This window comes from Acyrthosiphon pisum, chromosome X, assembly GCF_005508785.2.
Source record: "Acyrthosiphon pisum isolate AL4f chromosome X, pea_aphid_22Mar2018_4r6ur, whole genome shotgun sequence".
Lineage (NCBI taxonomy): Eukaryota > Metazoa > Arthropoda > Insecta > Hemiptera > Aphididae > Acyrthosiphon > Acyrthosiphon pisum.
In genome coordinates, this window is record NC_042493.1 from 54,198,027 (window position 1) to 54,217,215 (window position 19,189).

Here is a 19,189-nt window from a genome sequence, read left to right on the forward strand (position 1 = left end):
AAAATGCACAAACAATTTACAATTTTAAAATACTGATAGCTCGCTTTAAAATTAAAATATAATAAAAAGTCCATGAGGTTGTCTAGATAATAATCTTACCTTTAGATTTTATAAGAGGTCAATTCACTCTAATTTTTAAGCTAACGGAGCTACACGTGTTCTGTTTTGCGTATAATTTGTTATGTTACGCACTTGTAAGACGGAGACAACACATGCGGTTATCACGTCCTCTTAAACATGGTAACCAGTAATTAATTAACAAATGAACGGGTGCATGTCCAAATAGTGATTATATTATAGGTGTTAGCCATGCCAGAAGGAGAGGGGGGTGTGGGTTAAGGAGTCATGACAACCCCTCACTCATTAAACAATATTTTTTAGTCTGTAAATTAAAAAAAATAGTCCACAGTGGAAAAATATTTTCTATTTACACTTCAATACCTCAATGTAATTAGTTTTTTTTCTGTGCCCCCGCCACCATCAACATTTAATAAATATTGTATTTATCGTTTTGAAACAATTCTGTATGTTATGATTAAGGAACCACGTAAAACTTAATTATAAATTTATTTTAAACATTGCATGTTAAAGTAACTCAAAGTTGACTTATTTGCCTTATTGTTATCTTTTGATGTGTAATAACATAAGACATTTTTGGTGAAATCAGAATAAACTAATATTGGAACAATTCAATTTTAGTTTTTAGCCGAATTTTTCAAAAAGTTTTCTCTTAAAATGTTGCGTTTTAACGCTTTTTTTCACGCTTTGAACGCCCTATTTGGCGGTATTTGGAATAATTAAAAGTTAAATTCAAATACGTAATTTTATAATTCATGTATTGATTTAGGATAAAATAATATTTATCGTATTTCTATTAACATATTTATTCATTTAAAATAATATAAATTGAATATTAGTTAAGCTATCATCGGAAACATAAAATAAAAATGCATTGTGATAAGCACAAATCATATTAATTAAAATTATATTATAGTCTTGGAAGTCTTATCAACTCTATAATTGGTGACAATAGATCATAATTAAGTCAGCCATCTGTGAGCAGATGTATTGTTGAAGTATCAAATGCACTGAATCAGCCAGATATCATAAAATGTTATTGTTATACAAGCTTCCCCGATAGTTTTCAAAAATTAAATATGTAGTGCGTTGAGGATAAACACATTTTTTTACTCATACCTGACTAAAATCTGTATGGTACCTATACTATGTGTACTAAAAAATAATATATACTTTTACATAAACTGAACCTACTATGATTTTCAAATTGCTATATTTGTTCTAAACACGAATATATTTCTTGATAAAAAAAAAGGAGTGCCAGGGGTCATAGGGATTATAGGCTGTACACATAACACATGTTGCCATATTTCCAATTCCTTCAGAAGGATTATACCTTAAACACATTTATGTGAATCGCAAAGAGTTACCACAGCATTAATTAGCACAATTAGACAATTATTAAGTAGGTAGTATTATTTATTTTTTGGTGCTCACTTTTCATTGAGTATGAGTAGAATTGTAGAACCATAGTGGTACCTAGAATTTTAAAATTTAGTTTAATTGATAAGATTTCTAATAGATAATTTATTCAATATTACCTATTCATAAAAAAAAAAAAAAGCCATTGTTTATTTTAGTACATCACATCATTGATTTGTTATTGACTAAAGATTTGTGACTCTGATGCAAGAATAATGAATGTTAATGCTCAATATCCTGGAAGCACTAATGATTCATTTATATGGTGGCAAAGTATGATATCCACTTACATTGAAAACTTGCATAACAATGGTCATACTTATTATATGTATTCTATATACTTCTAAGTTTTAGAACCCAGACTGTTAATAATTTAAAATATATTCATTCACCAATATATTTAATATGTAATAAGCATTAGCAAACACAACAGTTTTCAACTTGTTGTCTTTATAGTTAAAAAATTAAAGAATGACTTAAATTATATATTAAAATTTTAAAGTCTAGTGCGTCCGATGGATATTGACGCAGAAAAAAGGCACCGTACAGTATTGTATTTACAATGAGTAGGGGGTCAAGGTTCACCGCATCACCGCCAAAACCAAACAAGAAGAAGCGACTAGCACCATATAAATAAGACATATTTTCATTAGATGACAAGGATCTACAATACATTGGATGTTAATATAAGGGTCTTCTGGATGAGTAAATGAAGATTTCAAATTTGAAGGATCTAAACAGCAACTTAAATTTTTATAAGTTTTTAAATTTGTGCTTGTTCCATCACTAGTTAAATATCTAACTATAATTCCAGCTTCATAAAGGGCTGAAATAACGGCAAGTACCAACTTACTCTGTACAGTTGCATTAATTTTATTAATAAAGAAATAAGCTACTGAACACTTGAATTTCTTACTCAGACTACTAATAATGAATACTAAAGATTGTTTGGCTAACTTTTCAGTATCCGTTTGACCAATACCACCAAGTAGCCATAAACTTTACAACTTTGATCTGGCCAAAATCCATCTCTAATAGACATAGCATCATAAATTAAGGCAACATCTGTCAGGGCTTAAAATTGTGTGCACTAGCACACTATGAACAATAGCTAATATTATATGTGCAGTAGCAAATTTAAAAGTGTGCAGTACTTATTTTCGGCTTTTAAAAATTTTTATTTTTTTATTTTTCAATATTGGTTATTGAAAATTACTAATTAGCACATTGTATTTGTTTAATTTTAACAAATTTGTCATTTATTTTCTAGATAAATTAATATTTTATCTTTTTATACAATTACAATTAGTCAATTTAAAGCTTCAAAATGTGTTCAGCTGTTTATATCACTAGGTAAGTAATATTAGAAGCAGGAATAGTCTACATGTTTTTAAGGGATTTTCAATAATATATTTTAATTACATAACAACCAAGATGGAAATACAAACAGGATCACCTGTAATATACTTTGAAAGCTTAAACCATTGATTAAATATATTTAATGGTTTTAATTTAAATTTAAAAATATCCTAAAAAATGTTTACGAGTGAAAATGTTAAGCCCCTAAAATGTATAATATTATGTGGTATCCTCAACGGGCTGCTGGTAAGCAACTGTTGCACGCTACAGCCGATTTAACAGATATTATATTGACTTATGTACTAGTAGCAGAGAACTGTTTGTACCGCATAAATATATGCAAGGAAGTTTATACAATATTTAAAGATTACCGCTAAACTATAAACATAATAACAAACTAAAAAATTTACAGTTGTACATTGTCCACAATTCTCAAAGATATTAGCAAAGGACTTATTGTCTATAAGACATCTAATAAACAAACGAATCATAAAATAGCATCGCCTTTCAATAAGCCACATAGAATTAATAACTATAATAAGGTAGGTACTTTAAATTATATTTCTGATCAAACATTGGCAACCAGAAGATATCAATATATCCATTGCACTAGATATTTATACACGAACGTTTACATATTTACTAAAAATTATTCATATCACATAGTATTTGCTTATTATTCCCATATTTAGCTTGCGTCTTGATACTCATTGATTTTGATTTTTATCAATCAATCGTATTTTCATATTTGTATTTATCCAACATTTTTTGGCGTATCACACTTTAAATTAATAATAATAAAAAAAAAATCAGTTGTAAAAATGTGTAATAGGCACTGATATAAATTTAAAATTATTAACTGACAATCAGGACATATTATATTATTATTATGGTACCGTAAATTTGATTTTTTAAAGATATTTTGATCGTTCAATATATTCTTGTCTTCCTTTTTCACAAAATCGAATACTTGATCCCAGTTTACTTCCTCGGATTTATAATGGTTCTTATTCACATAATCAATAAATTTTTCTCTTTCAATTTTAAAGTCTAATGTCCACAATTTTTGAAGTTCTACATTTAATAATTTTTGGTCTGCCAATGCGGGTTTTCTTTTTAAACCAGGATCGAATTTCTATAAGTAAATATTTTATTATAAAGATTCAATTCGTAGTTATGAAATTAAAATAGTCATTACATATTCGTCTGTATGATTGGCAGCCAATAATTTATTTATAATGTCCCTATACTTTTTATCGGCTTCGGATCTTATTATTGAAATCTCCTCAGTTTTACTGTCACTTTTATTTATGATTCCATCGTAATATTCATCGAATTGTTTTTGACTGACATTCTTTTTTTTCATCATAGCCTCGACCATATATTGTTTTTCTCGTTGTATGTACTCGTATTTCAATTTACCCAAACGTGTCTGCGGTCCTCTCCGATTTATATACCAGCTAGAAATATTGATGCGTTTATGCGTATAGGATTGATGCACTTATTATTTTATAACATTTATTTAAACATTTATAACATTTACTTGAATGTTTCGTCACAAATTGTTTTCTTTATTTGATCTTGTGACAATATTGGTTGAATTAATTCTCTTTCAACCGCATGTGGTTGCTCGTCGGATTGCATTGCCTTGTAATCATGATCGTCCAAGTCGTATTCTCCCAATGGACCAAATTCTCTTTTGTACATATCGTTCCAATCGTCCAACCCTGTTAACCAATCCAACTCCTTCTGGAATCGGCTTCCGATTTCTTCGATTTCGTTCGGTTTCAGTATCGATGCACGTATGGTCATTACCATTACTGTCCCAGCGGAATCCGAAAAGCAAATAATCCTGTTTTTCTTGTAGTTCATCATATCGTTTACACCATGAGCAAACATTACCCTATCTATACCGATGTAATGTAATGCTGGATACGGTGACGACAACGCTGCAGAAAGTTGCAGAAAATGTATTAAGGTACATATTTTATTTATAACGACGATCGACGTTATTATAGGTTACAACACGCATTATATTTTTTAAAGCGTTTTCTAAGATTTCGGTGGCCTATACTTACATGCTATTAGCCCATCTTTGAGAAAAATATCTGCTATATAGTATGGTTGATGAGTGTGCAACCCGAGATTCCAAAATTGTATAACGCCACTGTTGTTGAAAGACACGCGAAATTTCGCGGGATGAGTTGTGGACCATAAAACGCTGTTTGTAAAATCATTGAAACGTTTCCACCAAATTGGACCTTTCTAGAGTAAACTTTTAGTCACCAACAGCTTTATAGCCAGCCATTTAATTATTAGATTTTAAATGTGAAAAAAATATAAAACAAATCGAAACAAGACAATCTAATATAATGTCACGATAGCAATATTTTATATGATAACATATCGACATCATTTATACTACATCAACACTATAATTCTATTTGATATTCAGTTATATTTTTTATTTTATTAGAAGTACCCACTAACATTATGTACAAAGTACAAAGTACTATTTTCCACGGATTTAGGTACTATTAACATTAAAATAATCTTTAATTATTATACAGATTTTAAAATTATAAGATAAATTATAATAAAAATACAATACGCTAGGAAAGATTTGACCTTCAAAAAATAGCATAAAACGCCCCTCCAAACACATAATCGCCAGCAGTGTTCCTATCTCCACTTATGGATACATCGTTAATTTTGCAAATAGAGGCTTAACTTTCTCCATAGGCTATACTTGGCTTATAAACTAAAATCGTTTCTACGCGTGTGACTTTTAAATCAAATAAAAATAAGTGTTAATTTATTACGAGTAGGTATACGAATCCCTATTTCCTCTGCATTTCCTGAGCTGTGAGAATATTCATCTTCGGTGTGTGGCAAAGCGAGAAAAGAGTTTCAGGGTTCGAGACAGGTAAGAACTTGAATCATAAAATTATTTATCTCTATCGACAAATGAACTGTCTAGGTTATAGGATTTAAGACCCTCCCCCTCTTAAGAAAAAGTAATGCAAATGAAAGGTTAGGTTAATTTTCATTCTTATTCATACCCACCTCCATTTTTATTACAATAATATTATATTTATCTACTGTAAATCAAATAAATGTAAAAGTTGTTGTTGTGTGATATTTCTCTAAACTTACATTGTATTTCAAACTCCAAATGGACGCTACTTTCCCACCACAGACCAAATGAATATCAGGCAAAAACACATTTCTCTTAATGCAGTTGATCGGACCGTCATGTATTTGTCCCCACCATATATGTTTGCATTCTGTAAAGTACAAATTTGTTTCATGAAAAAATCTTATTATATTAATTGACGTTGTCAATGCATGCCTTCTACGTTTCCATCTTGTGGATACGTGTCATATCCTTCCCAAGTGACAACTCCGATTTGACCCATAATAGTACCAACGACCAAAGTACGATTTGGATTACTGGGCTCTACCGGTACTGTACAAGAAAACATGGAGCAGAAATTATAAAATCATGTATTGTGTTTGGCTAATAACCATTTACGCACATCTTAAAATGTGTACTAAGAATTAAATAACTATTTGCGCATATATACTATAAATTCACTTTCATACATACAAGTAATATTAAGATCATACATTTTAATTATAATTAATGACGATATGTTATTATTATGTAAAACATGCTAATATCATCACAGTTTACATACATAATTTTGTTTAATTAATTATTTTAATTCTTATTCATAAAATTATTACATTATTTACGCACCTATCTTTCGGTCGATTTGCTCTTTTATGTAACCTACCTAATCAACCTAAAACATTTTCTAAAATATTCTATGTACCTATATTTGATTATAATTGTATATTATATGTGCATCACTAAAATATCTGTATAATTATTATAAATAAATATTAAGATTTCGATATAAATATAAATATATATAATATTATATTATAATGTTTTGAAGTGTGAAAACGATATTATATTTTTCAATATCTATGTGCAAAAAATCTATTAGTTTTCCGGTAAATTTTTTCAAATGTGCACAAAACCAGTCTTGTAAAGTATTCGAATAAATGTATTCAAATAAAAGTATTTGAATACTTTTTTTGTATTCGAATACTATTTTAAATACTTTTATTTGTATTTTTTATTCATTAAAAAAATACTTTTTTCCGATGCAGAAAAATAGTTTTAAATTTGTGACAAGACATATGATAAATCATGAACATTAATTTTATTCTTTAAACGAAATATGATATTGGCCCATGATATGATTATTTTTATAATATTATAAACTTTAATGTTGTATCCCGTATGGCCCGTATCGACCGTATCATATGTGGTCAAAATGTATACATTACTTATGATTACGTTGTTTGTTTAATTATTAATTAATAAATGTTAATTACCAATTATTCAAAAACTGACAAAAACTAGTTGTGAAAAAAAGTATTCTGATAGTATTCGAATACTTTTTAAAGTATTCGAATATGTATTCTGAATATATTTTTTAAGAACTATTCGAATACGTATTCTGAATACCTTAATTTTCATTTATTCGAATAATATTATGTATTCCGAATACAAAATAAAAGTATTCTTTACAAGACTGCACAAAACGTATTAAGACTCGTGACAAATTATTGTCACCCGATATGTTTCACCGATCTACTGTCGTATACTGTTGACGATTACCGTATTCGAATTGCCGTTTGCCGATCTGCAGAGGTTTCTGACAGATGTATTTGTATTGCATTAAGGGTATCTCGAAGGACATCGCCGTTATGGGGCTGTACGTGGTGCTCTGCATGGGGTTTTCTGGTTCTCTGATTATGATCTATAAATATATTGATACACGAACACAATAGAATACAAAATACATGCATACAATGTAATATACAGATTTTGAGTCATTATAAAGGGACTCACTACCCAAGCATCATTACAGTGTTAACTTAGGTAGGTACCTACTAATAGCATTTAACATTGAAACACCACAATCAATCGCTAATCATTTTTAAATTACAAATGAACAAAGTTCTATTGTATGAATATAATACGTGGTGAATGGTGATCGATGAATGAGTGTTATGTTTATGTAGGTACCTACAAACCTACAGCTAAATATATAAAAATGAAATGTTGAGATTTGAGAATAGTGGCTGTTATTCTCAAATGTGTTGCTGAGGATAATTCTGAGGACCCACCCACCTACAAGCATTTATTAGAAAAGTCAATTACCAATTATATTCAATCAACGGGTCATATATTTTTGTTAAATTTTTGGTGTAATCAAAATATAACTTGTCTAATGATTGAAAAAAACATACATCATTATTTTCATAAATTAGTTACAAAATAAATAATATTTCTAATTAAAACAAACATTCTTTTTTAAGGAAAAAATTTATATAATGGAAAGTTTTTAAGAGTGATAAATATTTTGTGCTATTAATAGACATTTTCAATTTTCAATTTAATAAAAGATTCCTCATTTGTTTTTTTTACCTAAAAGTAAAAAAAAAAGTATACCAAGAAATCAAATTAAATTTTTACAAGCGCTTTAAGCTCAAATTTTTTCGTCATTAAGATTCACCTACCTATTTTACACCAGTCAATTTTTGATACTTTGACATATTAGATAGGTATATTAAATTTTAGATTATGATTGGATGGATGAATGTATTGATTTTACAATTATGTATTTTTAATTATTGTTGTGTCTGTGTCACGATAAATAGTGGAACTAATGCTTCGATTTTCAACTGCAGTATCTTTTCCAATGGGAATGTGAATCTAGTTGGTGCATTCAGAAGGACAAAATTCTCAGTAGTTTCTAAAAACGCAGGGATACACAAAAAAAAAATTAGAAAACACGGGAATAAAATTTTCCATAAATACATGAAATTTTCACTGAATGTTTATATTAGCATTTTCTATATACCTTTAATTTTCAAAAAATGTTGACTCGCGTTGAGTTATTTGTAGGCATATGGCATTTTTAATTATAATTATTTTTATTCAAATTAAGGCAGATAAAAACTTTAGAATGTAATATTATGAGGTTCTTCATAAGTTTTTTTACCTTCATCAAACAAAAATGTCTATCGGAAAGTCAAATGACATTTTTATGAGGGTTTTCAAATTTTTACAACATTGGAAATTCACTCGATTTCTTATCATGGGGCGATGTTCTTATTTTTTGCTATTCAAAAACGGTTTATGGTTTTTATCATTTTCTATACTTACTAAAATTTTCAAAATATTTTTGTCAGCTGATTGCGGACATTTTCAATTTTCAATTTTTTTTCTATAAATGTCATTACAATTTTATTAGTTTGGCCAAAAACCTTGACAATTGTATATAAGGCTCCTCAAACATTGTTACAACTTACAATATCAGTTTAAAAATAAACTAGCAAGTTTTTATTTATAAGCATTCAATGTTCAAATGTTGAAAAAGTTTATGAAAACGCGAATGTGTAGGTATCTATCCAATTTGACTATTAAATTCATTGTGGTTAAAATTATAGTTTTAATAATGAAATTCATTAGGAATACATTGTATTTGTGACTTCCAATAACAATGCCATATGTATTTTTATCATATTTTTAAGTAAAATACAATTTTGGAAATATCGGAATGACCCACAAAAACAGAGAGAGATGGAAATGTGAGTGATTAACGACAATTATTGTATTAAACCAATATGTATAGAAAACAGTAAAGCCTTACCGAATACAATGGTCTTAGACGGTTGTTTAAATGGCTCAATGGTGATTTATCGGACATCAGATTTTTTGGACGACGAAAACGAGAATTAGTTTCACTTTTTTGATAGGGTTTCTTCACTAATTTCAATTGCAAGTCCCACACTTTTATAGTCCCGTCCAAGGAAGCTGACATAAATTGATCTGAAAACGTTTCTTGTTGCATAGGTATAAGTTTACCCAATGAAGTTATCTAAAATTCAAAAAATTACGTTTTACAAGTACACGTCGATGAATTAGTGAAACTTCTTAACAGAGGATATGAAAAAAGAATAAGATTATCGCTCGTCACGGTCAGTTGTAAAGGACGATAATTTTTTTTCGTACACTCCGTAAAGAAGTTTCACTTCAACAAATAATTAATAATATTTAACTCAATATCAACTCTATTAAAAGATTTAATAATATTATTCTAACATGATATTGTTAATGTATGTTATAAATGTAGAACAAAATTAAAATGGTAAAAACAATTTTAAATTAATATATTTATATTTTAATTAAAAACTTATACCTACACAAATTTCATTTTATATGTATCTAGGTACATCAAGCATTAGATATTTATTTTTAGTAGGGAAGTAATAATTGTATACAAATCAAATGGCTATTGTCAGAATAATAAATAATAACCTTGCATAATATCTGTTTACAGATGAAACTTTATTTGTATAATATAAAATATTATTACGATAATCAATAGATATTTATTTTAAACATCGATTAGTACAATGCTGCATCGATTAGTAAAATAGCTTAACATAAAATATAAAGTATAAAATTATCATTTACTACATGTCATACCAAGCCTAGGCATAAAGGCGTTAAAAAGTTAAAAGTTAAGTTAATTTTAATTTAACTTTTTTAAATTAAATTTTCATTAACTTAATTTTTAACTTAACTTATTTTAATTGATATTATTAACTTAATAAATAACGAGTTACTTCTAATCGAATTCAAGTTAAGTTAATTTATAAATTATTAAATTATAAAAATAATTTTTTTTTTTTTGTATTAATACGGCTTCAACATTAAAGTAATTAGCCGGGAGCAAACCATGTTTACAAGTTATTTACAGTCAACATAATATTTACATAAAGAAAATGCAGTATAGTACAAATTTAAGGTGATAATGGTATATGTAACAAGAATATATAACTATTTAGATTCTATTATATAGGTTGGTTATTTTAAGGAATGACATTAAATAGTTAAAATTGTCTATACTTAAAATATCTGTTAATGTTAAGCGTGGAAAAATTTTTCTTTGTTCGGTGAGATTAGGGAATTCTAGGAGTAGGTATGTTATGGAAATCGGGGCGTTGTTGCAGAGTTCGCAGTTTGGTCTCGGCTCTCTTCTCATTAAGTGGACGTGTGTGATGTTTGTGTGTCCAATTTTTATCCGTGTCCATATCACTTGTTGTCTTCTCGTGCTTGATGGAGGGTTCGGGTTAGGTGACAAAAAAGGTTTTATTTGGTATAACTTGTTGTTCAGTTCCTGGTCCCAAAGTCGTTGGTGGATCTTTTTGCTACTTATTAAGGCATTTCGGGAAGTGTCCTTGAAAGATGAGAGGTCTATTTTAGGGATATTGATGTTGGTGGCGGCTTCTTTAGCTGCTACATCAGCTTTTTCATTTCCTGGTATGTTTTTGTGGGCAGGAATCCACATGAAGGTTACCGAACGGGGGGGCAAGGGAAGAGGCTCTTTCTTGTATGTTTTTTATTATTTCATTTGATGTCCCTTAGTTTTGTATAGCTAGGATAGAACTAAGGGAATCGCTGGCTATTAAGAAGGACTTAGTATTTTTCCAATTTTGTTCAGTTAGTTCTATGGCTTTCAGGATCGCTAGTGCCTCGATGGTGAAAATAGAATTAATCTCCAGTGAAGAGAACTTGAAGGTTTCTTCATCTGTAATTATAGCTAGTCCTTTTTTGACGTTGGATTTTGAAATTCTTAAGTATAATGTCATTAAAATGTTTAGGGATTTCGGACGGCTCTATGTTTTGGATTTCTTGGATCATTGAGGTATTGATGTTTAGGTTCATTTTCCAAGTAGGGTATATGTAGGGAATAGGGGAGAGCAGTTTAGGTAGTGGTGAATTTGTAGTGTCTAGCCATCTTTTAATTCGTGTAGATATTGGATGATTTTTTTTTAAGTGCATTGAAGGAGGTGAAGTGTTGAAAAGGTATGGTGATATAGCATTGTCCTTGTCGGCTAGTCTTTTAAGTGCAAATTTATGGATGAGCATGTTTCGTCTTATCTCGAGTGACGGTGTATTTGCTTCACATAGGATGCTAGGTATGGGGCTGGTTTTAAAGGCCCCAATACTCAGTCGGATGCCTTGATTGTGGATTGGATCTAATGATTTTAAAATTGATTCAGGGGCTACTCCGTAGATTATGGAACCATAATCGATGACGGATAGTACTAGACTTTTATATGTTCTCATTATGATGATGCTGTTAGCACCCCATGCTCGATTGGAAATGGCCCTGATTATATTTAGTCTTAATTTTGTCTTAGTTTTTAAAAATTGTATGTGTTTGGCCCAATTTAGTTGATTGTTTATGTTTAATCCTAAAATTTTTAAGTCGTTTGTGGGTGGAATTAGAATATTGTTCATGTATATTTGAGTTGGGGTTATATTTGTTTTGTATGAGAATAGGATAGTTTTGGATTTTGCTGGGCCAAATTTGAACCCCGTATATTTTTCCCATTTGCTGATTTCATGGATGGCGTTTTGCATGATTGTTTTTGATGTGTTTATATTTCTTCCTTTGCAGTAAATAGTACTATCGTCGGCAAACATAATGGTTTTGAGTGGTGAAGGTATTATACTTGGAAGTTCGTTAATAGCTATTATAAAGAGGTTGACACTTAAACTTGATCCTTGGGGTATGCCTTTTTGGAGATTATGATTACTGGAATGGGTTTTGTTTAATTTCACCGAGAAGGATCGTTTTGATAGAAAATTTAAGATATAGGCGAGTCTATTGCCATTAATTTTATTTTTTTGGAGTATATCTAGTATTCGATGGTGCCAAACCATATCGTAGGCTTTTTCAATGTCAAGTGAAGTTAATAGTACGTGTTTTTTGATGTTGAAGGCTGAGGATATGTCTTCTGTTATTATAGTTAAAGCATCTATGGTGAACTTATTCCTTTGGAAACCAAATTGTTGGTTGCTGATAAAATTTGTTTGTTTTAGGGTCCAATACAATCTTTTGCTAACAATTTTTTCCAGCAATTTGCTTAGGGTGCATATTAAAGATATTGGCCGGTAAGATGTAACTTTGTGTCGATCTTTGTTAGGTTTAAGTATTGGTATAATAATGGCTATTTTCCAAGAAGTAGGGAAAGTCCTCTTCTCCCATATTAAGTTGAAGATTTTTAGTAGTATAGAGATGGCACTGATAGGGAGTTGTTTAATAAATATGTATGGTATTTCATCATGGCCTGTGCTGTTTTTTGAATTGCATTTACAAAGTGCATCATAGAGTTCCTGTACATTGATTGGTATGTTTATTGGATGGTTTTCATCCTTTGAAAATGTAATTGGATTATCTGTTTCATTTTTTGATTTTGAGTTTCTAAATTCAGGAGAATAATTTTCATCACTGCTGTTTTTTCAAAGACTTCAGCAAGGGCTTCAGGTTTTTCTAGGGAGGAGTAGTATGTTTTGTCTCATTTTGTCAGTGTTTGGGGGTACCATTGAATTGTATGCCTTCTATTAATCGTATTTTTTTCCATGCTTCTTTAATTGGTGTATTGGGGGTTAGATCATTTATAAGTTTTTTCCAAGATTCAGTTTTTTGATGTTTTATAATTCTTCTTGATAGTACTTTGGCTTTTTTTAAATTTATGTGGTCAGGGATTGTTTTGGTTTTTTTATATCTGTTGAGTGCTTTTTTGTAGTTTTTTTTATAGCATTATTACTTTTTTTGGACCACCAAGGGACAGGAGTTTTTTTGGGGTGTATTATTGTTTTTCCGATGGACGTATGGGCTGCTTCAGTTATGATTGAAGTGAATTGTTTTACAATTATATCAATGTCATCTGTATTTAATTCGTTGTTAAGAATTTGGTTTTCTGACATAGTTTTGTCTATTATGTCTGAATAGAGCGTCCAGTTTGGATTTCTTAGGTTCCATTTGTTTATGTTGTAAGGGATCTGGGTGTTGTTTCTATGGTGTATTTTAATTAATATTGGCCAATGATCGCTATTAAAATAGTCGGTCTTGACTTCCCATGAGAGGTATGGGGATATTGACGGAGAGGCTAAGGATAGGTCGATAGCTGAAAAGGTTTCTTTGGACGAATTATGACGAGTAAAGGTTCCATTGTTGAGGAGTGTAATATTTTCGTTATCTATGATTTTCTCAATAATTTTTCCTCTAGGATCGGTGTGGTTACATCCCCAATTTGTATTTCTACTGTTAAAATCGCCGACCATTATGTAGGGTGAGGGTAGTTGCTTTATTATATTAATAATTTGTTGGTAAGAAAAAACTATACTATCAGGTAAATATATATTGCGTATGGTTATTTCGTGGTGTAGCTATATTGGCAAGAAGATTGTCGATTGTATTTTTGTTTGAGAGATATACACAGAAACGACCATTAGATACCCGGGAAGCATACGTAATGTCTTTCGGTGAAATTAATTTGGAAAGAGCGATAAGATATTCAATTTGTGGTATATTTTCGATAGTGTTGAATACTATGGCTAATTCTCTTTTTGGTAGTTGTTCGGAGGCTACCTACTTTTGATGCGAAGCTTGGAGTATTTGTACTTTTTGTAAGTATGGATTGAGTGTTGGTTGGCGGTTTATTAAGATCGGTCATGTTTTTTTTTTCGGGTGATTGAATAAGGTTTGGTTCAGACATAATATTTAGTTCACTTTTGTACTGATGTACAATTATCGGGGTAATTATGTTTTAATATAATATATCACACTATGATACAGCATTGTATTACCTGCGGTAGAAGTCGGCGTAGAGTTGCGTAATGAATGTGCAGCGATTAGATAAGGGAACAACACTTGGAAGCACGTCTAATCGGTACGGTTGCACACGTAAAAGTGAAATGTAACAATAACTAACTCTTATATTATAGTGATGTTCTGTTACATTTTTCAATGTGGGATTGGTGGGGGGACTCTATCATTTTCTAGAGGGTGCTAAAGGTCTATATTAGCCTATTAGTGCCGTGCCTGCAGCCGGGCGACAAGGCGTTATGGGATATACTGATATCCGATATACCTATCATAATATTAAATAATAATTATTAATAATATTTTTTGTTTTATTTTTTTTTTAATTTCACAAACGCACATAGTCAATCTATACAATTTAGTACATTAAGCAAATAGTATAAGAGTAAAAAAAAACATAGATTTCTTGCCACCCATAATAGTGGCACTACTGACACTTAGCTTGGTGTTTTGTTTATGGTAATTAAGGAAGGATATTTAATTTAAATGGTCACGACACCATTTCCTGTTGAGTCTATGTTGTGGATTTCCGGTCAGTGAGAAGGTATGTACCTAGTTCTTTTATTAGTGGGTTAGGGTGATTTTAATAATATATTAAATTTGGAAATTGTGACTGACGTGAGTAGAAAATTAACATCTAAAATATTAATTACGAATAAATGAAATTTTGTTTTATAATATTATATAATTTTAGTGTAATAATTCAAGTATACTCTTATTATTCTGTTTAATTAAAAACAATATTTTTCTTGACATTTCATTGTTATAGTTTTTAGAATCTACTATCATAATAATATTATACAATTAAAACAAACATCACTACAATACTACGAACACTACATAGTACATACACAAAATATAATTTATCGTTGCTATATGGTTGTTAGATATTATATTCAACTGATTTTAATAACAAAATTATAGTAACCCGGTGATATGGCTACACCCCTGTCGTAGGTCATTATCGGGTTATAATAATATTGAACATACAAATATATAAACGTTGTACACCTGTTTTGAAGCACATCGAATTCAAATAGTGTAAATTATAATTATAATGTATTATATACAATACCTACTTATACATTTAGTAAATATTTTTGTAAATTACGCCACGTCAGTAATTGGTTATTGAGTTTAACCAGTCATAATAATCCTATTTTTCTTGTCTTCTCAAAGACAAATTACAATTTTACAAAATAACCACAATAAATTTACTTCAATTTTACTTAAATTGTCAATGTTTTTCACAGATTTTTAAAAGAACGAGACACGCGAATATATTTAATTTATGATAAGGTGGTTTTATGGTATACTTAGTAGTACTCAATATTCTATACATTTTAGATTTGGGTCAGAACTTTGGGGATGTGTATGAGACATGGAAGTTCATAACCGGATGTACCCATAAAGTTTTCGGGAGCGCATATTTATTATATTATATATTTTACCTGTAAAAGCCTAATTAAAGCCTAATCAGTAATAATCGTATATTGTGTCTCCATAGTATAAGTTATTAAGGTACCTAATAATAAAAATATTGAATAAAATACGTATACTCATTTTAACTTGATGTAATTTAGCAAATAACTAATTTCAATTAAAGTAGTTTATTAAAATTAAGATTTTTTTAAATAAGAAATACACAGTTTGTGCCGTAAGGCGCACAATAAGAATATGTTATAAATTATAAACATGAAAAAATGAGCATGAGAAAGGAAGTCAGTGATAGCACTACCTTTGGGTTTTATTATATTTTTCCCACTCTCATCTATTTATTAATTACATTTTATACATTAAGAAGATCTCTAAACTAGTTTCTTTACAGTCGCGGTGGATTACCCAGGAATTGTACGAGTGGCTAAATTTTATATGAGAGAATTGGGATGGGATAGGATTATAATATAGATAGATTAATAAAATACTACCTACACTTTTATATTTTCATTCCTTAACATTTAGTTGGTTGAAATACAAACGAAAATAGCAATGAGTTATTGACAATGACTACTCAATAAAAATTGTTTTTACCTATGTAATTTAAATTAGTGTATTTATTTTTTATAATAATCCATTGGTTGAAATACTGAGATCTTTATATTTTGTTTTCAGTTAAATTAAAATAAAACATTTAACTAAACAATAATAGTTTTATTGCAAATTATTTTTTCACTGCGCATTGTAAAAGCGATTATTCTGAACTTAAAACCATGATGAAACTAAAGTGAAAGATTATAATTTTAGTTTTATACCCGGAAAACTTCAAAACAAAAATAAATTGATTTGTTTATTTATTTAATTGTTAAATATTTGTTTTATCAATTATTCATTTTATCAATTTACCTCTAAGGTTAACTCTTTATTTATAACTCTTGGGATAAAAATGTCAAAAGTCTTCTTCGTCAATATTTCATGAAAATTACTTTTAAACAATGGTACATTATAATGCATTAGTGTAATTTAATGGGAGGGCAACGCGTATTTTATGTTTAGTTGTCACAGAAAATCGGTGTATTTTATTATTTGGTCTGTACTTGAATATTCATATTTCATACTTTCACCACAAATTATTTATCAGAAAAAAAAGCTATTGATAGTAGACATTATAAGTTAAATTCGTATAGGATTAGAAGACTGAATAATATAATATAATTTAATGCCAACTGTGTAGATTTAGACTGACGACAAAAACAGTGTGAGTATTTTGAAATATTATATTACTAATTTTATTATTTTACTACTTACTAAGATAACTTCTATAACTAGAACTTCTATAACTACAACTAGTCTTCTATAACTTATAAGTAGGTATATATAATATTTAAATTTAGTTATATTGTCAGTTTAAGTTTTAATTAAAATATGTAATGTGTATTTAGATACATTATTTTCAAAACCAACTCCAGTGTTGACCTAATTATAGAAAAACAATTGCTTACAAGCTGTCCAAGATTATCCGCTAGTCATATTTCCGTAACATAACACTACCAGGCAACCTTCAACGGCTTAGGGCCAGTGGCATAACCAGATTTGTGCTATGGTATTTATTGAAAAAATAAATAAATAGAGAATAGAAATTTAAGAAAATATTATGAAATTGTAATGAATTCATTTATAGTAGACAAATAGTGTGGATCTCTGTCAGTAATTTTTTAATTTCATTAACGCAGTAACAAATTTAATATAAGTTATTATAGGTACCTATATTAACATTTTAATTTTTCGTTATGTTTTAAATGTGTTTGCGATTTGACTTTGAAAACTGATACTTTTTTTCCATCTTGTGATATCGGATCATTCAAAAACATGAATTTGTTTAATATAGATTATAATGTGTGTTATATTAGTTATGGATATGAACTATGAAGACAACCCTAAGGTTATTTATTATTCAAAATCAGTAGTTTTAGGGTTATTAAACATCCATTTATATTTAACTTTTATTAATGTGATTTAATTCGCAAGCTGTGACTAGTTTATATTTAGCATCAGTGGCGGATTTAAGGGGTGGGGGAGGGCTAGAGGGGCTTACAGGTAACAATAAATTTAAAAAAAAATAATACATTTTATCAACAATTTTATCAGTTTATTATTTAGTTTTCTGAATCATATTTGTTTAACCTCTTTTATTCAACCTGTACAAATCAGACCAACCCACTACCAACCTCACCACCACTGGTGACTTCGCCGATGATAAAGCCATCCTGGCTCTCCACCATGACCCTCTCGAGGCATCCAGCAGAATCCAAACCCACCTCGACATCCTCTCAACATGGTACAAAGAATGGGGGTTCAAACTCAATGAATCCAAAACCATCCACTGCACATTCACTCTCAGACCAATAAGCTGCCCCTCTATCACACTTAACAACCAACCTCTCCCGATCGCTCAAAATATCCGTTACCTAGGTTTATACCTAGCTCGCCGACTCACGTGGGCTACCCACATACGTAACAAACGACTTGTACTAAATAATCGTCAGAGATAACTTCATCTCCTCCTGTCATCTAAACATCTCTCACTACACAATAAAATCCTTATGTATAAAGTACTTCTCAAACCTATCTGGACCTACGGAATTCAACTCTGGGGATCAGCCAAAGACTCCAATATAAACCAAATTCAAACATTTCAATCTAAATACCTCAGGCAGATAACTAAAGCTCCTTTTTATGTATCAAATGATACCCCCCACAGGGATCTCCTCATTCCGACAGTAAAAAACGTCGCCAAAACCTTATATAAACGTTTCTACCTTAAACTTTCAAATCACCTAAACCCTCTCATCCAAAACCTCTCTTTCCGAACAATCCCGGGCGACCCTGGCCGACGTTTAAAGCGTAGCTGGTGCCGTGACCTACTAGTCGATTAGTTGACTAGTCCACCATCCCGTTATGAAGTGCTATTAGTGAATAGCTTCTTCATCAAGCCAACAATGACTTATAATTGTATAATCCCTCCATTGTGCTTATTGTAATTATTTTTTATACAGATTGTACAAATAAAACAAATATTATGACAAAAAAAAAATTGTTTTGATACTTAATAAATAACTACTTTA

General features: G+C 29.8%; 2 protein-coding genes across 2 annotated transcripts; both read right to left on the bottom strand.

The window, feature by feature from the left end:
* Positions 1-2,081: 2,081 nt before the first annotated feature.
* Positions 2,082-4,802, bottom strand: LOC107882537. Its single transcript, XM_029485195.1, has 4 exons — positions 4,403-4,802; positions 4,058-4,319; positions 3,830-3,994; positions 2,082-2,354 (listed from the first exon to the last, which is right to left on the bottom strand). Exons 1-4 carry the CDS (start codon positions 4,756-4,758, stop codon positions 2,082-2,084), a joined length of 1,056 nt encoding a protein of 351 aa, XP_029341055.1. The 5' UTR covers positions 4,759-4,802.
* Positions 4,803-7,514: 2,712 nt separating this feature from the next.
* LOC115033314 lies at positions 7,515-9,933 on the bottom strand. Its single transcript, XM_029485641.1, has 2 exons — positions 9,597-9,933; positions 7,515-7,697 (listed from the first exon to the last, which is right to left on the bottom strand). The coding sequence occupies exons 1-2, from the start codon at positions 9,795-9,797 to the stop codon at positions 7,521-7,523; spliced, it is 378 nt and encodes a 125-aa protein (XP_029341501.1). The 5' UTR covers positions 9,798-9,933; the 3' UTR covers positions 7,515-7,520.
* Between the last annotated feature and the right edge of the window lie 9,256 nt (positions 9,934-19,189).

Excerpts from the sequence above, each read along its gene's own strand:
- LOC107882537 (XM_029485195.1), bottom strand. The coding sequence starts at position 4,758 with ATGTTTGCTCATGGTGTAAACGATATGATGAACTACAAGAAAAACAGG. Across the intron at positions 4,320-4,402 it reads ATTTGTGACGAAACATTCAA|CTGGTATATAAATCGGAGAG; the intron begins GTAAATGTTATA and ends CAATATTTCTAG. Across the intron at positions 2,355-3,829 it reads AGGAAGTAAACTGGGATCAA|AGTAAGTTGGTACTTGCCGT; the intron begins GTATTCGATTTT and ends GCAACTGTACAG.
- LOC115033314 (XM_029485641.1), bottom strand. The coding sequence starts at position 9,797 with ATGCAACAAGAAACGTTTTCAGATCAATTTATGTCAGCTTCCTTGGAC. Across the intron at positions 7,698-9,596 it reads GTCTAAGACCATTGTATTCG|ATCATAATCAGAGAACCAGA; the intron begins GTAAGGCTTTAC and ends ATATATTTATAG.